This window comes from Priapulus caudatus, unplaced genomic scaffold (assembly GCF_000485595.1).
Source record: "Priapulus caudatus unplaced genomic scaffold, Priapulus_caudatus-5.0.1 Scaffold210, whole genome shotgun sequence".
Lineage (NCBI taxonomy): Eukaryota > Metazoa > Priapulida > Priapulimorpha > Priapulimorphida > Priapulidae > Priapulus > Priapulus caudatus.
The window spans coordinates 65,379-82,452 of record NW_014577271.1 but is presented as its reverse complement, the minus strand read 5'-3'; the positions used below and the strand labels follow the sequence as shown (position 1 = coordinate 82,452).

The 17,074-nt window shown below is 37.6% G+C and overlaps 1 protein-coding gene across 1 annotated transcript in view; it reads right to left on the bottom strand.

Moving 5' to 3' along the window:
• Positions 1-922: 922 nt before the first annotated feature.
• Positions 923-17,074, bottom strand: part of LOC106807374 (vacuolar protein sorting-associated protein 26B-like) — a 21,065-nt gene continuing 4,913 nt past the window's right edge. Inside the window, exons 2-9 of the mRNA XM_014809690.1 lie at positions 15,199-15,342; positions 8,979-9,054; positions 7,431-7,587; positions 5,239-5,403; positions 4,536-4,642; positions 2,847-3,058; positions 1,723-1,871; positions 923-1,212 (exon numbers count right to left, since the gene is read on the bottom strand). Coding sequence (XP_014665176.1) covers positions 1,740-1,871; positions 2,847-3,058; positions 4,536-4,642; positions 5,239-5,403; positions 7,431-7,587; positions 8,979-9,054; positions 15,199-15,342 — 993 coding nt within the window. The 3' untranslated portion in view covers positions 923-1,212; positions 1,723-1,739. The remainder of the gene's footprint in view (positions 1,213-1,722; positions 1,872-2,846; positions 3,059-4,535; positions 4,643-5,238; positions 5,404-7,430; positions 7,588-8,978; positions 9,055-15,198; positions 15,343-17,074) is intronic.

Here is a 17,074-nt window from a genome sequence, read left to right as displayed (position 1 = left end):
AATAACGTTTTGTCTCACATTTTCTGTTCGTTATAATAAAGATGTCACACAATATAAAATGTGCAAAATGGTTATTTAGAATGTCGTTTCCAGTGTAAGGTCTTATTTCAGTGATTGTAAATACAACTTTGTTTTAGACACGATGTATACTATCGCTGAGAGGGTCTATGTCCCCCGGGCTTCTGCCGGAACGTACCCTGGTACTATCTAATATGCCGGACCGTACCTCGCCTACTCCACTAACGAGTCTAGGGAGTCGCCTATGCCTACTCCCTAATCCTAACCATATCAAATAGTGACCAGGGTAGGTTCCGGCAGTACCCTGGGGGACATAGACCCTATGAGGTATACTATCAGGGGTGAATAATGACAAATTTGTCATTGTTCACCCCTGATACTATCAAGAGCTTATAATACCTATTATTATTAGGTATTACATAGGATAAGTTCTTGATACTATGAATACTGCCATAATTCTCAACTTAGCACAGCAAGACACCAGACTCTGTTTCATAATCAATAATTTTTTTATGCACAATTAAAAGTAAGAATAACAACACCATTTTAGGCATGTTTTACAATTGAGTTCTCATTTCATTTACTTTGGTGCATATTTGTCTTGCAATTCAAGAGAAAGAAGATGCCAGCAACCCATGGGAAGCCCCCGCAGTCTTCCAATACATATCAATCAAATACATAAAGAACAACAAACAGACCCAATGTATTTTTAATAACTGTCTCTAGTAATAAAATGGGGTCGTCTCATTCCCCCCCCCCCAATGTAGGTGTAGGTGTGCATGCGTGCGTGCGTGCGTGCGTGCATGCATGTCTGTCTGTGAGCGTCTGTGTGTGTGGGCATGTGTTTCACGTGTATATCAGTGTGTGTGTGCATATGCATGTCGTGTGTGCATGTCCATGTTTGTCTCTGTGTGGATGTGTGCGTACATGTGCATGTCCATGTTTGTCTCTGTGTGGATGTATGCGTGCGTGTGCATGTCCATGTTTGTCTCTGTGTGGATGTATGCGTGCGTGTGCATGTCCATGTTTGTCTCTGTGTGGATGAGTGCATGTGGGCATGCACACGCATGTGCGTGTGTCCATATGTGTGAACGTGCATGTGCACATCACTTTCTCTTGCACTAATATTTCACAATTTACATGACTTTAGCTTCACCACTGCAGCAGGTGCATATGATGGATTGCCATGTGTTTCTGTAAACAAAACAACAGATTATTAATGCAAGTGACGCTGTAAACACATACAAGATGTGAAGTATTTCATTGTCTATAATTTGTATAGATAATATCATACTTGTCATAACAATAGTATATGCCTACACAATTCCTTCACCAGACACCTACTTTTATTAATAGAGACCAAGGATAAATAAATTGGGCAATGCTCCAATACTGTAGGTGCAGTATGATTTATTACCACTAAAACTGAAAATGAGCTGCAATCTTGGAGTAACATTCTTTAATAAAATAATCTTGGCAGACGCATTTTGGCATCGACGAAGACAAGAGAACGTTCACACATTGCAGAGCAGACACAGATAACAAAAACGATTGTCCCAATGCCAGTGATACGATTCTGTTGTAAGATCAGAATGTTCTCATGAACGAGTGGCCAATGGGAGTCATCGTAAATGCTATTCCTGAAGGAGATGGTCAGACTCGTAAACGCAAGGCCCGTGTGGTTAAAGATGGTAGTCACTCTACCTATAGTAGAAGACTGGTCACTTTTCAACATCGTTGGCTGTAGGAGAAGTTTCTTCTGGTGAGGCAACATTGGAGATCGTGCTGGGTACTGAGGCAGGCTGCTGGATCTGTCTGCGTACCTTTTCCCCCTTTCTCCATAAAACAATTTCCTGCATAAAACGCCAAAGCAATGTAAGATGAGTAATCCTGCAATAATTTTATTAGATTTCAGAATAAAGTGAGATTAAACTTATTTTATGATACATATAATTATTTAATCTGTTAGCAATGGTTTCGAAAAACTGGTTGTATTGACTTTATCAAGCATGACATCAAGAATGTAGTTTGACTTGAGCCGTCATCAGATGGCAGCAGGTGACAAGCTGGAAATGCAAACGGTTTTTGTCAGCACCCGGGAAGATCGGTCCTGCACTTTAGATTTTTGCAGATAAGGAACAGGTCGCATATCCCATCATTTTTGTTCATGCGGTCAACACTATTTGCAAATTTGGATGAAAGCTTTTATCTGTGTAGTGTGTACCCATAAGAGAGCCTTCCATGTCCAGATTCTTAAGCCAAGGATCAGCCAAACGGACCTGGAGGCCACTACCAACACCAGTTGAATATATATGTGGCTATTTTCACCTCCTGCCATCTAGTGACTAGCTCCATTAATGTCACCTAGCTTGACAAAGACAACTAGACCAGTTGTTAATATGTTACCGATGGATTATGTAAATAGATTTTTCATTAAAACAATTTACTTTAATTAATTAATGCCACTGTTGTTAAAAATAGTTCTCTTGGAAATTCCATTGTTTTGACATTTAATGAAGATTGGTTTAAATACTTATTACATTAAATAATTTTAACTACACTTATACTCCCAATTTTCTGACCATGATATATGGGACTAACACAAGGTTCTCAATCTGAAAATTAATACTGCAAATAATCCAATAACAAACTTAATGCCATATGTCACCATACACTACTAAAATTCAACATCAACCTACAAAAGATTCAAGCATGTAATTTTCACCCTTAAATGCACACCCAAGCATCCGATTATATCTAACAGTACATTGTGTCACAGCGCAACCTGCAAAGAAATGCCCTACGATGGGATATTAAAATTAACGAACCTGCTGCTTGAAATATCGTCTCTCCTCTTCATCAACAAGAACGAGGTTCAAATAGTATTTGACAGAGAACTTCTTGTTGATATCTCTCATCGTAGGAGTAAGGTCATAGCCACTAAGAAAGAGACGAATGGGGATAGACTCTCCACGCACCGGTGCTCCATCCATAATTTCATACTTCGCTATCGTCTCATTATCATTGAATGTGTTTGGACCTGCATTGAAGAACAAGATTTTAAGACATGTAAAGACAAATTCGTTTTTAATCTTTTAAATTTAAGTTTTTATAGAGTCGATCAGCAATTTGTGCTGAACACTGTCATCACTTATGCCACAGAAAAGCATGTCATGCATCATAACATCAACGTCATTAAAATTGTCAATCGTCAGATGCATGCCATAACATTGTAACAAAATCACTTAACAGAAACTCTTCCCCACACGACCGATCCGGCCGGTAAACTTAAAATTCCATAAAAAGCGAAAATGGCCTTGGTGCAAAATGATTCAGCAATAACACGATTAGTGCTCCAATACATGATACCGTATAGCTAGGTTACGGTGATGCTATTACGTTTATGTTTTTCATTAAACGGAGTTCTATTCTATGATTTGACAATTACTGTCATAATTGTACTACTATTTCATGTTATACCTGTTCTGCTAAGATACTGACAACCTTACTTATGTTACATTTCTTTACGTTACGTTCAGTTTCCTTATATATGTTAACCGCTGCATTCTACAAATTTCTCTTTATAGAACATTGTACAATTACCATCTTTATTATAGGACTTATTTACACTATGATAATTATGTTCTCCTATACAAAATGGCTGCACTAATACTGTATTCACTGAAGTAGCATTTCTAATATTTTCATCTATCCAGTAACATGTTCTTCAGCTTACGATTTTCCCATGAAGTCCTTTGAATCACACACCTTCATGGTTAATGTACTTAAGAATGTCATCCTAATTTTTGATAACCTCACTTATGTTACGGTTATCGTATCTTACCTTTCCTCATGTTACTTTCTGTTTCGTTATGTAACTCTCGTATTCCGTACAGTTTTCATCAACTAACATTGTATAATTACAGTTTTCATTGCAGCAGGCTTTCACACTATGTTAATTATATTCTCCTGTTAAAATGCATTGTTCTACTACTGCATTCTTTTAGTAGCATTTACGACCCTCTATTTTCTCCTAAAACATGAACATATCACATTTTCGTCACAAAAGTCACCCAGATTGGGTTCCAAACTAGTGTATACAAGTGTATTGCATATTGAGAGTGGGTGTCAAATTCCAATCGTACAGATTATGAGGTGGCCTTTTGTAAAATAGGTGTACATGTGAAAATAAAGAAATCCTGTATTCTTTTCTTCTTAACCCCCTACACCCACCTTCCTTCCTTCTCTAACCGAGCTCCCCTTCTCTATAAAATACTCTTTCCAAAAATAGCCACCAAACAAATGGTCATTTCTGTCAGATATGACTCAAGGCTCTCAAACAATATTTTTAGAGACATGCATTCTGCGCAGATTCGTGAGCTGGCAGCCAAAATACAAACTAGGTCAGGCTGTAATTAATTAGACAGCTTTCCAGCAAATCTCTGGGAAATGTTATATAAGTAAACTATAAACTTTCTTTAAACATGATATACTATAAGTATATAAATGGAGTGTACCTGAGCCTGTAGTTTCACGCTTTATAATAGCCAATTCCATGTGCTTGATTTTAATTCGCACGAGAAGAAAGTAAATCTTTCCCACAATGACGTCCTTCAAGTGGTATCTGTCCAGAAACACAATTAGTTAAATGTTACCAAACATATCCTTATTATATGAGAAGTAAGGCAAATTAATTTAGCAGTGAGGAAAAACTACCTACAGTGTGACCCTGTAGATAGTGGTCACTCAAATAAAACACCAATTTTCTTTTAGACAGGTGACATTTCTATACAGTGCGTAAGCAACCATTTCAAATTTTGACAGGTGCCATAAACAGTGCTCCTTGAAATCTAGAGTACCCATGGTAATTTATTTTTACACATTTTTTAACACAACAGATACAACTGTTCCAGTGGGGTCCAACTGGGTCTGTGAAAGCACGACTTAAATTATTGGCAAAGTGTCACATAAAACACTGCTTCTTGACCCATGACCTTGATTTTTGACACTGAGAATGCAGCAGCTCATTGACCCAATGAACCCTATATCTCTAATGTAAAGGGTATAGATCATAGTTAAGTCTTGTGCCACAATTGCCTCAATGCTAGTTCAACACTCAAAGTTAATGAATGATTCAGAGTGAAGACAATAGTCACTTTCCATACGCTCAACCATGTGGATGACAATTAAGCTCATGAATTAAATAACAAAATAACTTACTTGGATTTGTTGTATTCAAATTCGATATGCAGACTTTCCTCTATTCCCACCTCCATTTTGATACTATTGTTCATTTCTGGGTATGTAGATAGCGTGTGAACTATGATATCCCTCTCTTTCACTAAATCACTGATGCGCTTCACTAGCGTTACTCGGAGAAAGTACCTGCAGCAGAATACAGAAAGATGTATATATACATTTTAAGACAAGAAAAAAGGGTACATAATTATTGTTTAGTAATGAACATGCAGAGATTTCCACACTGCATTCCCCACACAATTAAAATCTCCTCTCCTCTCCACTCCACTCCACTCCACTCCACTCCACTTCTTCCTTTACATCCACTATTTTTTTTAGCTAAATCTTCCTTCCCCTTGCACACTTAAGACATATGGGCTATTCTACAGTTACTTGCTGTACAATTTTACTACACAATTTTCATCTGCACTTCTGTGAATTCATTAAGTTTTCAATGTGATTTGTTTTTATTTGATAAGATTACTTTCTAATGACTAAGATGTGTGATAAACAAGAGCCGCAGAGCGTCTGGGCTCATCTGAGGTCTGTTGCAACGGTTATAAATGTAACATTTAAGTCGTGCGTAGTGACACCTTTGTTAGGTGCAGATATGCAGATACGCAGTTGCGTACACATCATTTCAGCAACCTTCTGCATTCTGCATACCTCCCAGATCCCATTGGTTGATACAAATCGAGTGCCTGAAACTCTGTTTTATGGTGCATTGTGAACCTAACCCTAACCCCATTAAAAAAAAATTAATTGTTGTAAAAGTTATTTGTTGTTATTAAATTGCTTAAATAAATAATGTAAATATTTGCGTTAATTGGAAAAAAAAATAGTTAAATGAATAGAGATAGAAAAATACAGAAAACAGGTAAATAATAAAAAATCTGATGGAATTCGATCCAACAACCTTTGAGCCGTGACGCCTGCGGTGTAGGCGTTCGGCTATCCAGGCTTATTGGCTTTCTAGATTATGGATGTGCCATGAATATGAGAACACTGTGACATCATTGAGGCAGTTCAGGAATCCATGTTTAACCCTCCTCTTCAGGGTCAAAAGGTTATCAGACACTTACTCTTTGCACGTCAGTGGAAAGCACATTTCATGGTCCTTTCAATAAAGTGATAAAAATGGTAGGTGAGCGCTGAAACAAAAAAGTTTTTCACTCTGTCTATTAGGCCATGTCCTCAGAAAATGTCTGATATCTGACCTTTCCCCCACTGCCCTTTGACCTGTGACATCCAATTTCGCACTGGTGATGGGTTTCCTGCCCATCACACTATACACCGAATATTAAAGGAATAATATTATATGGCCATTGATTATGCAATGTTGACGAATGCTAGAGTAACTGGCACCTTGTGTAGTTAATAAGTACATTACCTTAAATAGCCAAACGCGTATTAGTTTGTCCAATATCACTGCTGGTTACTAAGAAATGTCTAATTGAAATCCGCAGAGCTAGACTAAGAGCTATAGATACTGCATATGGCATTACATAGCTACAATAGGTGCACCATACAGGTATTAGGTAACCCATCAGGTTTATGCAACTTCTGGCCTGTTTGATCAAACAGTAAATGTAGTCTTGATTGAATACATGTGTGGTTTCCATTAAATTTATTTGCCAAATTTGGTTATTCACTATTAGATATTCTTTAGCAATAACCTCAAATGCAATTAGATTTTTGATACATTACCCTAGCTTATTGTTCTTCAATAACATTTTATAAAAAGTTCAAGAAATATATGGAAAGTATGTCTTCCTACTTCATGATACAAACAACTTAGAACTGCATTTGGAATTTTACTTTCATCAATTTGGTTTCTATCCATTTGCATGCAACCCGTTACTTTGATCTCAGGTGTGTTGAATTTAGAATGAATTATTTACTAGTTATCAATTATAATTAAATTGTTTTACTTGCATCTAACTTGAGGGTTCTTTTCTATATTTTTTGTTGCTTTTATAAATAAAAAAACATGTTTCATGCTATGTAAGCACAGAAAAGCTAATTCATCACACAGAATGAATGCAGAATGAGAGGAACGCAAGCACACGAAAAGCCATTCTACTTTCTAAGCAAAGCAGTAACATTCTACGCAAATACATTCTGCACATTCTACGCAGTAACTTTATAAGCAAAGCAAAGCAGTTTCTCCTTACCTTAACTTGACATTCGCTCCAGTGTACGACTCATATGGCTTTTCTACTTGAACAAATTCAAATGAGTATGTTGCATTCTGCATTAATTCTCCTGGCCGTGCTAGTTCTTTCACTATCGATGAGAACTCATGGTGGTTTCCTCTGTCATAGTACAGCTCTAAGAATAGGACCATAACAAACTATAATGAATATTAAACATTGAAGCAGATGGGCAAATTGTTTTAATACTATCCAAGTCCTCACCAGTCTCCATGTTTTACGCAGATATTATTATATCACAATCACTACATCATGCTAGTCAATCATTTATAATTCTGGGACCAAACAAGACCATTGTTATGATGTTAACGGTGCAGGGATGAGTGGCTCTCGAAACACACATCTACACACATACAGTTATGCCGGTACACAGGTGCATATTCTATTGCAGGAAATCGTGGCCACAACATCTAAACAATAAAAAACATATCTATAAATATAAACTAGATTATCAGCGAGAAGTTTTCAAGCTTGCTTGAGAAAATATAGCATGCGAAATGCTCGAAATGTATATGCTAAGTTGTTTACAAACAACTAGAAACATATTTGGAAAACTGGATTAGATGATTAGATAATGGTCTGCAGGGATAGATCTTCATTTTAAGTAGAGATTGCCAAACGTTTGTTTGCAAAGCAACAAACCCACCATTCTATCATTACCTCTCAAATAAACAGAAACACAAAAACATGTAGATTAATTAGGTCTTGCCTATTAGCAGCGATATTACTGATTACTCAAGTATAAAAATTACCATTAGTCTGTGCTGATATAGTATGTAAAATGGCAAAGAATGCAGCCGCATTCTTTAATGTCATGACTATTGCCTTGTAAATGGTCCCACACACAAAATTGCATCTCATTCAGTGACAGAAGTGGTTTTAGACCGGTACCATGCATGTCTCTATTACTTTTAAATTTTACCATTTACGCAAGTTACCATTAACAAAATTTAGGGACAGCGTCTTGCAAGAAACAAGTGGCATGTAACCATCAACAACAAGGCAACAAATAAATTTCAATCGCTGCACATTTTGATGAAAGTGATGATGTGTTAGTGTTGCAACGATGCACAATACAGATATATACACAATGAGCAATGCTGAACCCTAACAGCTAACACTAACAGACAGCAAGAGCGCTGATGGTAACAGATCACTAGACAACAAAATATACAACTACACATAATCCTCAGTCTAACCCTTCCTTGTACCGATAAAGCAGGGATCACTGAAATTATTAGTTATGCAAGAATGGGAAATTCCTGTCATAAATTACACAAATTAATACAAACATGTCTGTCAACCGATCATATATCTGTGGAAAGAAGGTGAACAAAGTGCGAAAATGGTGAAAATTCTTCGGTAGGGATACAAAGTAGATTTTTAGTAGATTTGATACGTTTTATTGAATTTCCTATAGCAAATCATATATAAATCAGAAGTTCACTAAACATTACACTTCTTGTGCTTTGATTGAGTCAACGAGGAGGTCCCGAATATATATCTTACCTATTTGACCAATAAATTCGATTTTCACACCCTGGTGTTCAAGTTTCGTGCCAGGCTTTTTCATCGTGACATTCACCTAGAAAAAGTGCACATTCCATTTTAGCTGACTATTCAATTTAATGAAGAACAACTGACCTTTCGTATAAAAAACACGATAAATCATGGGACACAAAGGATGGTTTGTGGGGTGAGCTTAATTGGGGAGGAGGTACCGCACTCCTTTTACAGTTCTCGGCACTCAAGTATTCTGGTCAGAAATGAAAGCATAATTACAATAAAACCGAGAATTCAGTCAGTATCTGATATATATAACAGTTGGCACACCATTACAAATGAATAAGAATTCATGGACTTAAAATCCAGGGTTTCTGACAGGAGTTTAAGTTTTAATTCAGACAGCCGCTCTACGTTACTGACATCGGTGGTGTGGTAAGGGATTCAGTACAAATGCGTTTTCGACAAATTTTCGTGGGGCTTAAAACGGCATGTTCTCGCAGCAAAATGCATAGATGTACCTACTGTGAGCTCGTCCATGTTGTAAAAATTCACTACAACTTATTTGTATTGCTACTTTCACAACATTCTTCATAAAATCTAAACAAAAGTTACGAAAGTAGCACCACAGGATGTTTACAGTGTTTACACATCCGGTACACAGCCGAGCGAACGTTGTGCTGCATTAACAGTTCTTTTCTATGATATCACATGTTATACTTTACTGTTCGCTGTTTACTCAGTACGAAATTGTGAAATTCGTTTAAATCATATATGTTATCTACATTACTTATGCAATCAGGAGACAAATATATAGTTTTCGTTCCAGGAACTATTTGCGTGCTAGCTTAGGCCTACTGTTGGCTCTTCTGAAAATCCCAATGTTCAGAGCACATTTCTGGCTCAATAAGAACATATCGTGATGTTTGCATACTGCAAGTATGCTCACAGTATAGTAGGTGTATGTAGGCTTTTTGTTGCGAGGTTTATCCACTTTAAGGGGCCCTCTCTCAGAAAACTTGGAATTCAAAGGCGTCAAAACTGTATTTTTAAAAAGGGACACAGGACCCTAGATTCCTTGCATATTTTCTGTTAAAATAGGTTTACTTTATGCTATATACAAATTTCAATGTCCAATATTCATTAGGAATAGTTTTTTTTAATGTTTTAAAACTAACAGCTATATCATTGCTTACAACGACGCTGGCGTCACTACTAGCGCATCTACTTTCAGTTGTTATTTACTTGCGCATCACAACTTTTCGGCAACAACACAGGCTACATACCGAGGGTGTTTCTTATTTATTAATTTAAGAGGAGACGTATTGCAATATCTTATAAACAACTAGCTTGGTTTCACTTATAATATGAACGAATTTATCAAAAAAAATACAACGTTCAGTTAAATAGCAGTTAGATATATAAATATAACTGCACATTTTTGTGATTAGTCCTCGGTCTGTAACATGCAAAATAAATTGGACAACGCACAATTTCGTCAATGTGGCAGCACAATCGCGGGGTGTCATGTCAGCAGCCAAAAATAAAGATTTTAAAACTCAGTGTTGTTTTATAAAATGTGAATGCATAATTATAGAAATTTGTACGTATATACCATTATTTACACACTTACTATCATAATATCAGGAGTAGATAATAGAAGATAATATACCTGATAATATACCTCCTGATAATACCTCCTGATAATATACCTCCTGATAATATACCCTAAAATTCTAAGGTGTAATACCCCTCTAAGATCATTTCCAACAACAAAGTTTATCCCACTACCATGCTTAAACTTGACATTCATTTGTGTAAGATTCATTGCATGCCTGGGTAAATGTTGGGTTCATCTTATTTCTGAATCTGTTGTTCACGAATTTCATTAAAGAGGAACAGTAGTCTAGAACAGGGGTTCTTAACCTGTGGTCCACGGATCCCTTTGGGGGTCCGAGGATGGGCTTCAGAGGGTCTGTGAACCTCATTGCAGGCAGAATTTTGTGTTTATGTGCTTATGTGCATTTTTCTGGGGAGGGGTCCGTAGCTTTCATCAGATTCTCAAAGGGGTCCATGACTCAAAAAAGGTTTAGAACCATTGGTCTAGAACATGACAGTAAATCTAAATACTTACTGCAAAAAAACAGTATATGCTTATATATTGCCTACATCTCTTTATCAGCCATCCTTTTACACAAACAACAATGATCAACAATCATGAGCACTGCAACGATACAGTAAAAACCCGCGTATAAGAACATAGATTTTAAGAACATGTTAGGCTAAAACATGTTTTAAGCTAAAATTTCCGCATCTTAAGACGCCCTTTTACATAAGAACCTGTTTAGGCTAAGATTTTAAAGTAGTGTCTTAATTTTCCATGCAGATGAAGACTTAAAAAGAAACACAGGTAAAATAAAAAGACGAGCTCAACAATATCGATGCAATAACAATGCCAATGCCATTAGCCAATGCCAATGCTCAACAATAACAATGCCAGCAGACCCTGGCATTGTTATTGAGACACAGTACTGCATTATTTACATATACAGTAAAACCCGCATAAAAAGAACACGTCGATTAAGAACACTCAGGCTGAAATGCGGTCAAAAAATTGCATATACATAACACATTCAGCCTGAAAAATAAAAATTGTTCTTATATAAAAAAAATAACATGTGGCAACAACTAAACTCTCCATATAACACCTTATACACATAACACTACAGTAAAAACCCGCATATAAGAACATAGATTTAAAGAACATGTTAGGCTAAAATTTCCCATTTAGACCCCTTTACATAAGAACCTGTTTTAGGCTAAGATTTTAAAGTAGTTCTTAATTTTCCATGCAGTATGAAGACTTAAAAAGAAACACAGGTAAAATAAAAAAGACGAGCTCAACAATATCGATGCAATAACAATGCCAATGCAATGCCAATTGCAATGCCAATGCCAATGCTCAACAATAACAATGCCAGCACCTGGCATTGTTATTGAGACACAGTACTGCATTATTTAACATATACAGTAAAAACCCGCATAAAAGACCACGTCGATTAAGAACACTCAGGCTGAAAATGCGGTCAAAAATTGCATAACCATAACACATTCAGCCTGTTTCCATTAACACCTTACACATAACACTACTGTACTGGTAACACATGCATCACAGTCACTAAGGCGCGCGTAGCGCGGGTTTCAGCTAGTACATATTAAAAGTAAGAAACAATTAAGAACCTATTTAAAGAACCTTTTGAGCCTAATTTTTCAGTAAGCACCATTTTATTATAAGAACATGTTGAGGCTAACTTGGAAAAATCTATGTTCTTATACGCGGGTTTTACTGTACTGTACTGGTAACACATGCATCACAGTCACTAAGCCCGCGCGTAGCGCGGCGTTTCACAGCTAGTACATATTAGAAAGTAGAAACAAATTAAGAACTATTTAAGAACCTTTTGAGCCTAATTTTCAGTAAGCACCATTTATATAAAGAACATGTTGAGGCTAACTTGGAAAAATCTATGTTCTTATACGCGCGGGTCTTTTACTGTACTCCACGACTGTATTGGCAAAGTTGCGCTTTTACGAATCTATTTTGCACTTGTCCGATCAGGAACTAATCACTGAAATGTCATTATAGTTACAGCTAACTTACTATTCAATTCAAGAATTCCCTGGCTTAAATGGTAAGGGTTATCATGATCTAACTGAAATTATAATAGTAAAATATATGTTGCCAATCCTTCTTTCTATTAAAGAAGACAATATTCTGGAATATCAGGAAGATGAAATTTTTCAGAATTATCACAGAATATACTTATATAGCATAACAAGAGCCGCAGAGCGCTGAGCCTCATCTGGTCTGTTGCTTACGGTTATAAACTTCAGTCGTGCGTAGTGACACATTTGTTAGGCGCAGATATGCAGATACGCAGTTGCGTACCACATCATTGTTAGGGACACGCTCACTATCTCCCCCCCAATGCGATTTTGGTTTTATTTTATTAAATGATACTTGCCTTCACTTCGAATTTGTGTCATAGATTCACAGCTATCTATTTTATATCTATCTATAAAAAGATTTCAACATATGAGCATGGATCTCCAGTTTAATTAGAGGGGGCGGGGAGTCCTTCTCTCCCACCTCCCTCCCAACTGCGTCCACCTCTCCTCCCACTGCCTGCCCACTTCAGCTTCCTCTTGCCTCTCACTTCCCCCTTACCTCCCATCTCCCTCCCCCTACCTTCGACCTCCCTCCCCCTGCCTCCACCTCCGCAATCCCCTTGCACATTCTGCCACGACTAATGTACCCCGTTTCCTGCTCGCATACACACCGTATCACAGTTTTCCTGTCCCCGTCTCAATTTACTACTCTCTCTCTCTTTATCTTAGACTTTCTCTCTCTCTTAATTATAATTAAAAAAATTAAAACCCAGCGATGATGCCTTTTACTGCCCCTTAATAATGCTTTCTTCCTATGCCCCCTGAGTGTAACAGTCATAGAAATCATAATATATAGTGTCTCTAATATTTCTATGGTAACAGCTTATGTTCGCCAGACAACTGGATAAATGGATACGCACGGCCATAGCTACATGATATATGTTAAGATTCAAGATGAAAAGTAAATATTAATATATTATAATATGGTACTAGTTATTATTTATTCGTTTAACAAAGTTACATGAGAATATAAAATCTAATTTTAAACTAGGCCTATAGTTGCCGCGAGATGGCGCGTGCAAGTGTAAATCAATAATCAAAGATGGCATCGCTTCCTGAAAATCGTACCAGTATGGTACAGCTAAAATCCAAGTAAGTATATTCAGGCAGTTGCCAGCTGTGAGTTAACAGGGTGCATTGCAGGTTGGCAGCAAAATTATGATAAGAAGCGTGCCAGCCATGGCTGCCCTGTGTTTTTGCCTCGTGAGCATTCACTGATTCATCATTTCAGCCTTCAGGCTAATGGCAGGGTGCTATTAGACAGACTGCTTTAGAAAATCATATGATTTAAGGAGCGTAAACCTCTGGTTCAACAAACATTTGCCTTTGCAATTAAACTGTGCCAACTGCTAGCCTCACATTGACACAGGTATGAGCTCTAATAATAGCCAAAAGCAAGTTCAGTCCTTTGTTGACAGTGAACAAATCCATGTTTAACCCTCCTCTTGAGGGTCAAAAGTTATCCGACACTTACTCTTCGCATGTCAGCAGAAGGGACATTTCATGGTCGCTTTCAATAAAGCCATAAAAATGCTAGGTCACGCTGAAACAAAAAAGTTTTTTCAATCGCTGCCGTCAGACCATGTCCTCAGAAAACCTCTGCCCTGTGCCCCATTGACCTTTGACCTGTGACCTCCAATTTCGGCACAGTGATGGCTTTTCCTACCATGATGCTATACACCGACTATCACGAGCCTAGGTCGAGCCATTTAGATTTGTGCCGCAATTCTGCATTTCCTCCCTATACCTTAAGTTAAGGAGTGAATGTTCCCCCTTCTTTTACACCTCTTGAACTTTGACCTTTGACCCCCAGCTTCGACATCCCAACTCGTTTTGACGATCCCCCCCGATGTGCCGAATATCGTGACCGTACGTCGAGCGGTTAAGATTTGTGCCCAACTGTTGACGGACGGACGGACGGACGGACGGACGACCGGACGGACGCACGGACGGACGGACGATCATGCGATTCTACAAGCTGCATCTGACTATGTCAGATGAGCTAAAAAGTAGAATATGATATGTTTCTCTTATCGGACATTCAGTGTTGTTATTAAACAATGTCAATTTTTAAAATCACACATTTTTGTCACTGCCAATGACACCATGCAATTGTGCTGTCCTGTGATGAAGTTTCCCTTTTCAGTCCACATTTCTGGGAGAGAAGCCCTTGAATGCCATCCCCACCACCACAAACGTAAGGGCAACAGAACAACTTAGAACACCACTGTCATCAGTAACGCATTGTCTAGCCTAATGAAAATTCCCCAAGAGAAATGGGAAGAATCCTCCTGGTATGAAAACATCCATTTTGTCAGCATTGATATGAATGAGAACTTACTTTTAGTATACTTACACTGTAAACTTTCTTATGATAGAACATTATGTTGTAGTTATTCCAAAAAACTAAGCCAAAATTATTATACTTGACAATCACTGCAAACACAGGCACCAACACTAACAGATAACCAACACTAAAGTTCTGAAACATAAATACCTTTCCTGAGACAGACTCCCCATCGTAGTACAGGGAATGTTTCTCTTTCCTGCCTTCCTCTGTTTTGATCTCTGCCTGCTTGCGGGAATCAGCGCCATCGAGTATGATATCGATGTCTGCTCCAGAACCAAACCCGAAAAAACTCTGCAAATAGTTCCAAAAATATCAGGCCAAATAATGGACTGATTATGCAATTTGCCATTATATTGATTCTAACAATGTTTGTGCACAAGATAATACAACAACAAAGAAAGAAGAAATGTAAGTACCAAAACTTTTCACGCAATAAAGTGCCAACACATGTAACTTGACATTATGACTATATTAAATGTTCATAGTAGATGAACAAGGTAAAGTGTGAACCATGCCATTTTTTCCATTTAAATAAAATTCAACTTAAATTCAACTTAAAATGGTTAATAATTGTGGTGGAAACATTGTTCATAGCCACTCATTGTCAACTCAAAAAGCCAAGAATAGCTAACCCTATTATTAAGTAAGTAGTGATTATACTTTTAAAATATAGTTTTTTACACAGAAATTTACAAATTACAATAATATAATAACTAGTGCCATTTTGCTAAGAATCGTCCATGGATGTAAGGTCATCAGACTTCTACTGCTAGCAATAGCAATGCACCGGTATGACTATGGTAACATCCTAAACGACTTTACAGGCATTGTTCGCCAATATCCTCGAACCGCTGGACAATGCTAGTAAATTATAAGACAGGTGCGATAAATTCTCAGTTTTACCTAACCCTCTGTCCTGCACTAGTTAGCATCATACTTACAAAGTATGACCACCTATATATTAGACCAAGTATATTTCTGCATTTAAAATGCGGCATATTATCGAATATATTTTGGAGTAAATGAAGTCATGTCTGTTGTTATATCTATGAAATAAATGGCAGTAAATTCCGTGACATGGAGGCTAACATATTGTTTTACCACTATGCAGTGCTCGAAATAAGAAAAAAAATGTGGTTGTCCTGCGGACAACCCCGGCATCAAATCGGGTTGTCCGCAACAATTTCTGGTTGTCCCAAAAAATATCCCCAAATCTCCTATTTTCAATCACATAATAATATGATCATAAAACAAAAACAGTGGCGTAGCCAGGATTTTTTAATAAGGGGGACCAAAAACAGCGAACTGCGCAAAATAGTGGATGACTTAATATTTTACTGGCTCCTCCGCCTCCTTCTCCACACCCTACGGCTCGGCTCCTCTACCTCTCAGCTCTGCAATCCATGCGAAAAGGCGACATTTTTGTTCATTGTTCTCTGCTCCCAAGATATGTAATTGTTCAGTGGCGGGTCTAGGATTCCAAGGAGGGAGGGGTGAAAAACAGGCATAGGGGGGGTATGGGGGTCCTCCCCCAGAAAATTTTAGAAACTTGCTGGTTTGCTGGTTCCAAATCGAGTTCACCTCTCATAAATTAGAAAACCTGACATATACCAGTGTTGGAAATAGCAGCTGGTCCCATATTTTTATATTATTCACGATTTAATTCACGATTGAGATTTCTTGATGAGCTAGAAAACACTCGGATTTGAAGTATGAAACTGAACATTATTGTGCCAGCTAGCCTACACCAATTGGTTGGGATTGATTGTCAGTTCAGATGCAAAATATTGAAAGCAAAAGGTTATACACCATAGATTAATTGGGTACCGCGCGTCTATAAGATAGCCGAGTCGGTTTAGAGATCTTTGGTTTAGAGTTAGTGTTAGGGTTAGGTATAGTGTTTCTTGGTTGTCCACCGGACAATGTCTCAGACTGGTTAGGTTGTCCGGCGCAAATTCTGGTTGTCTCGGACAACCGGACAACGCTTATTTCGAGCACTGCTATGTATATGATGATAATAAAA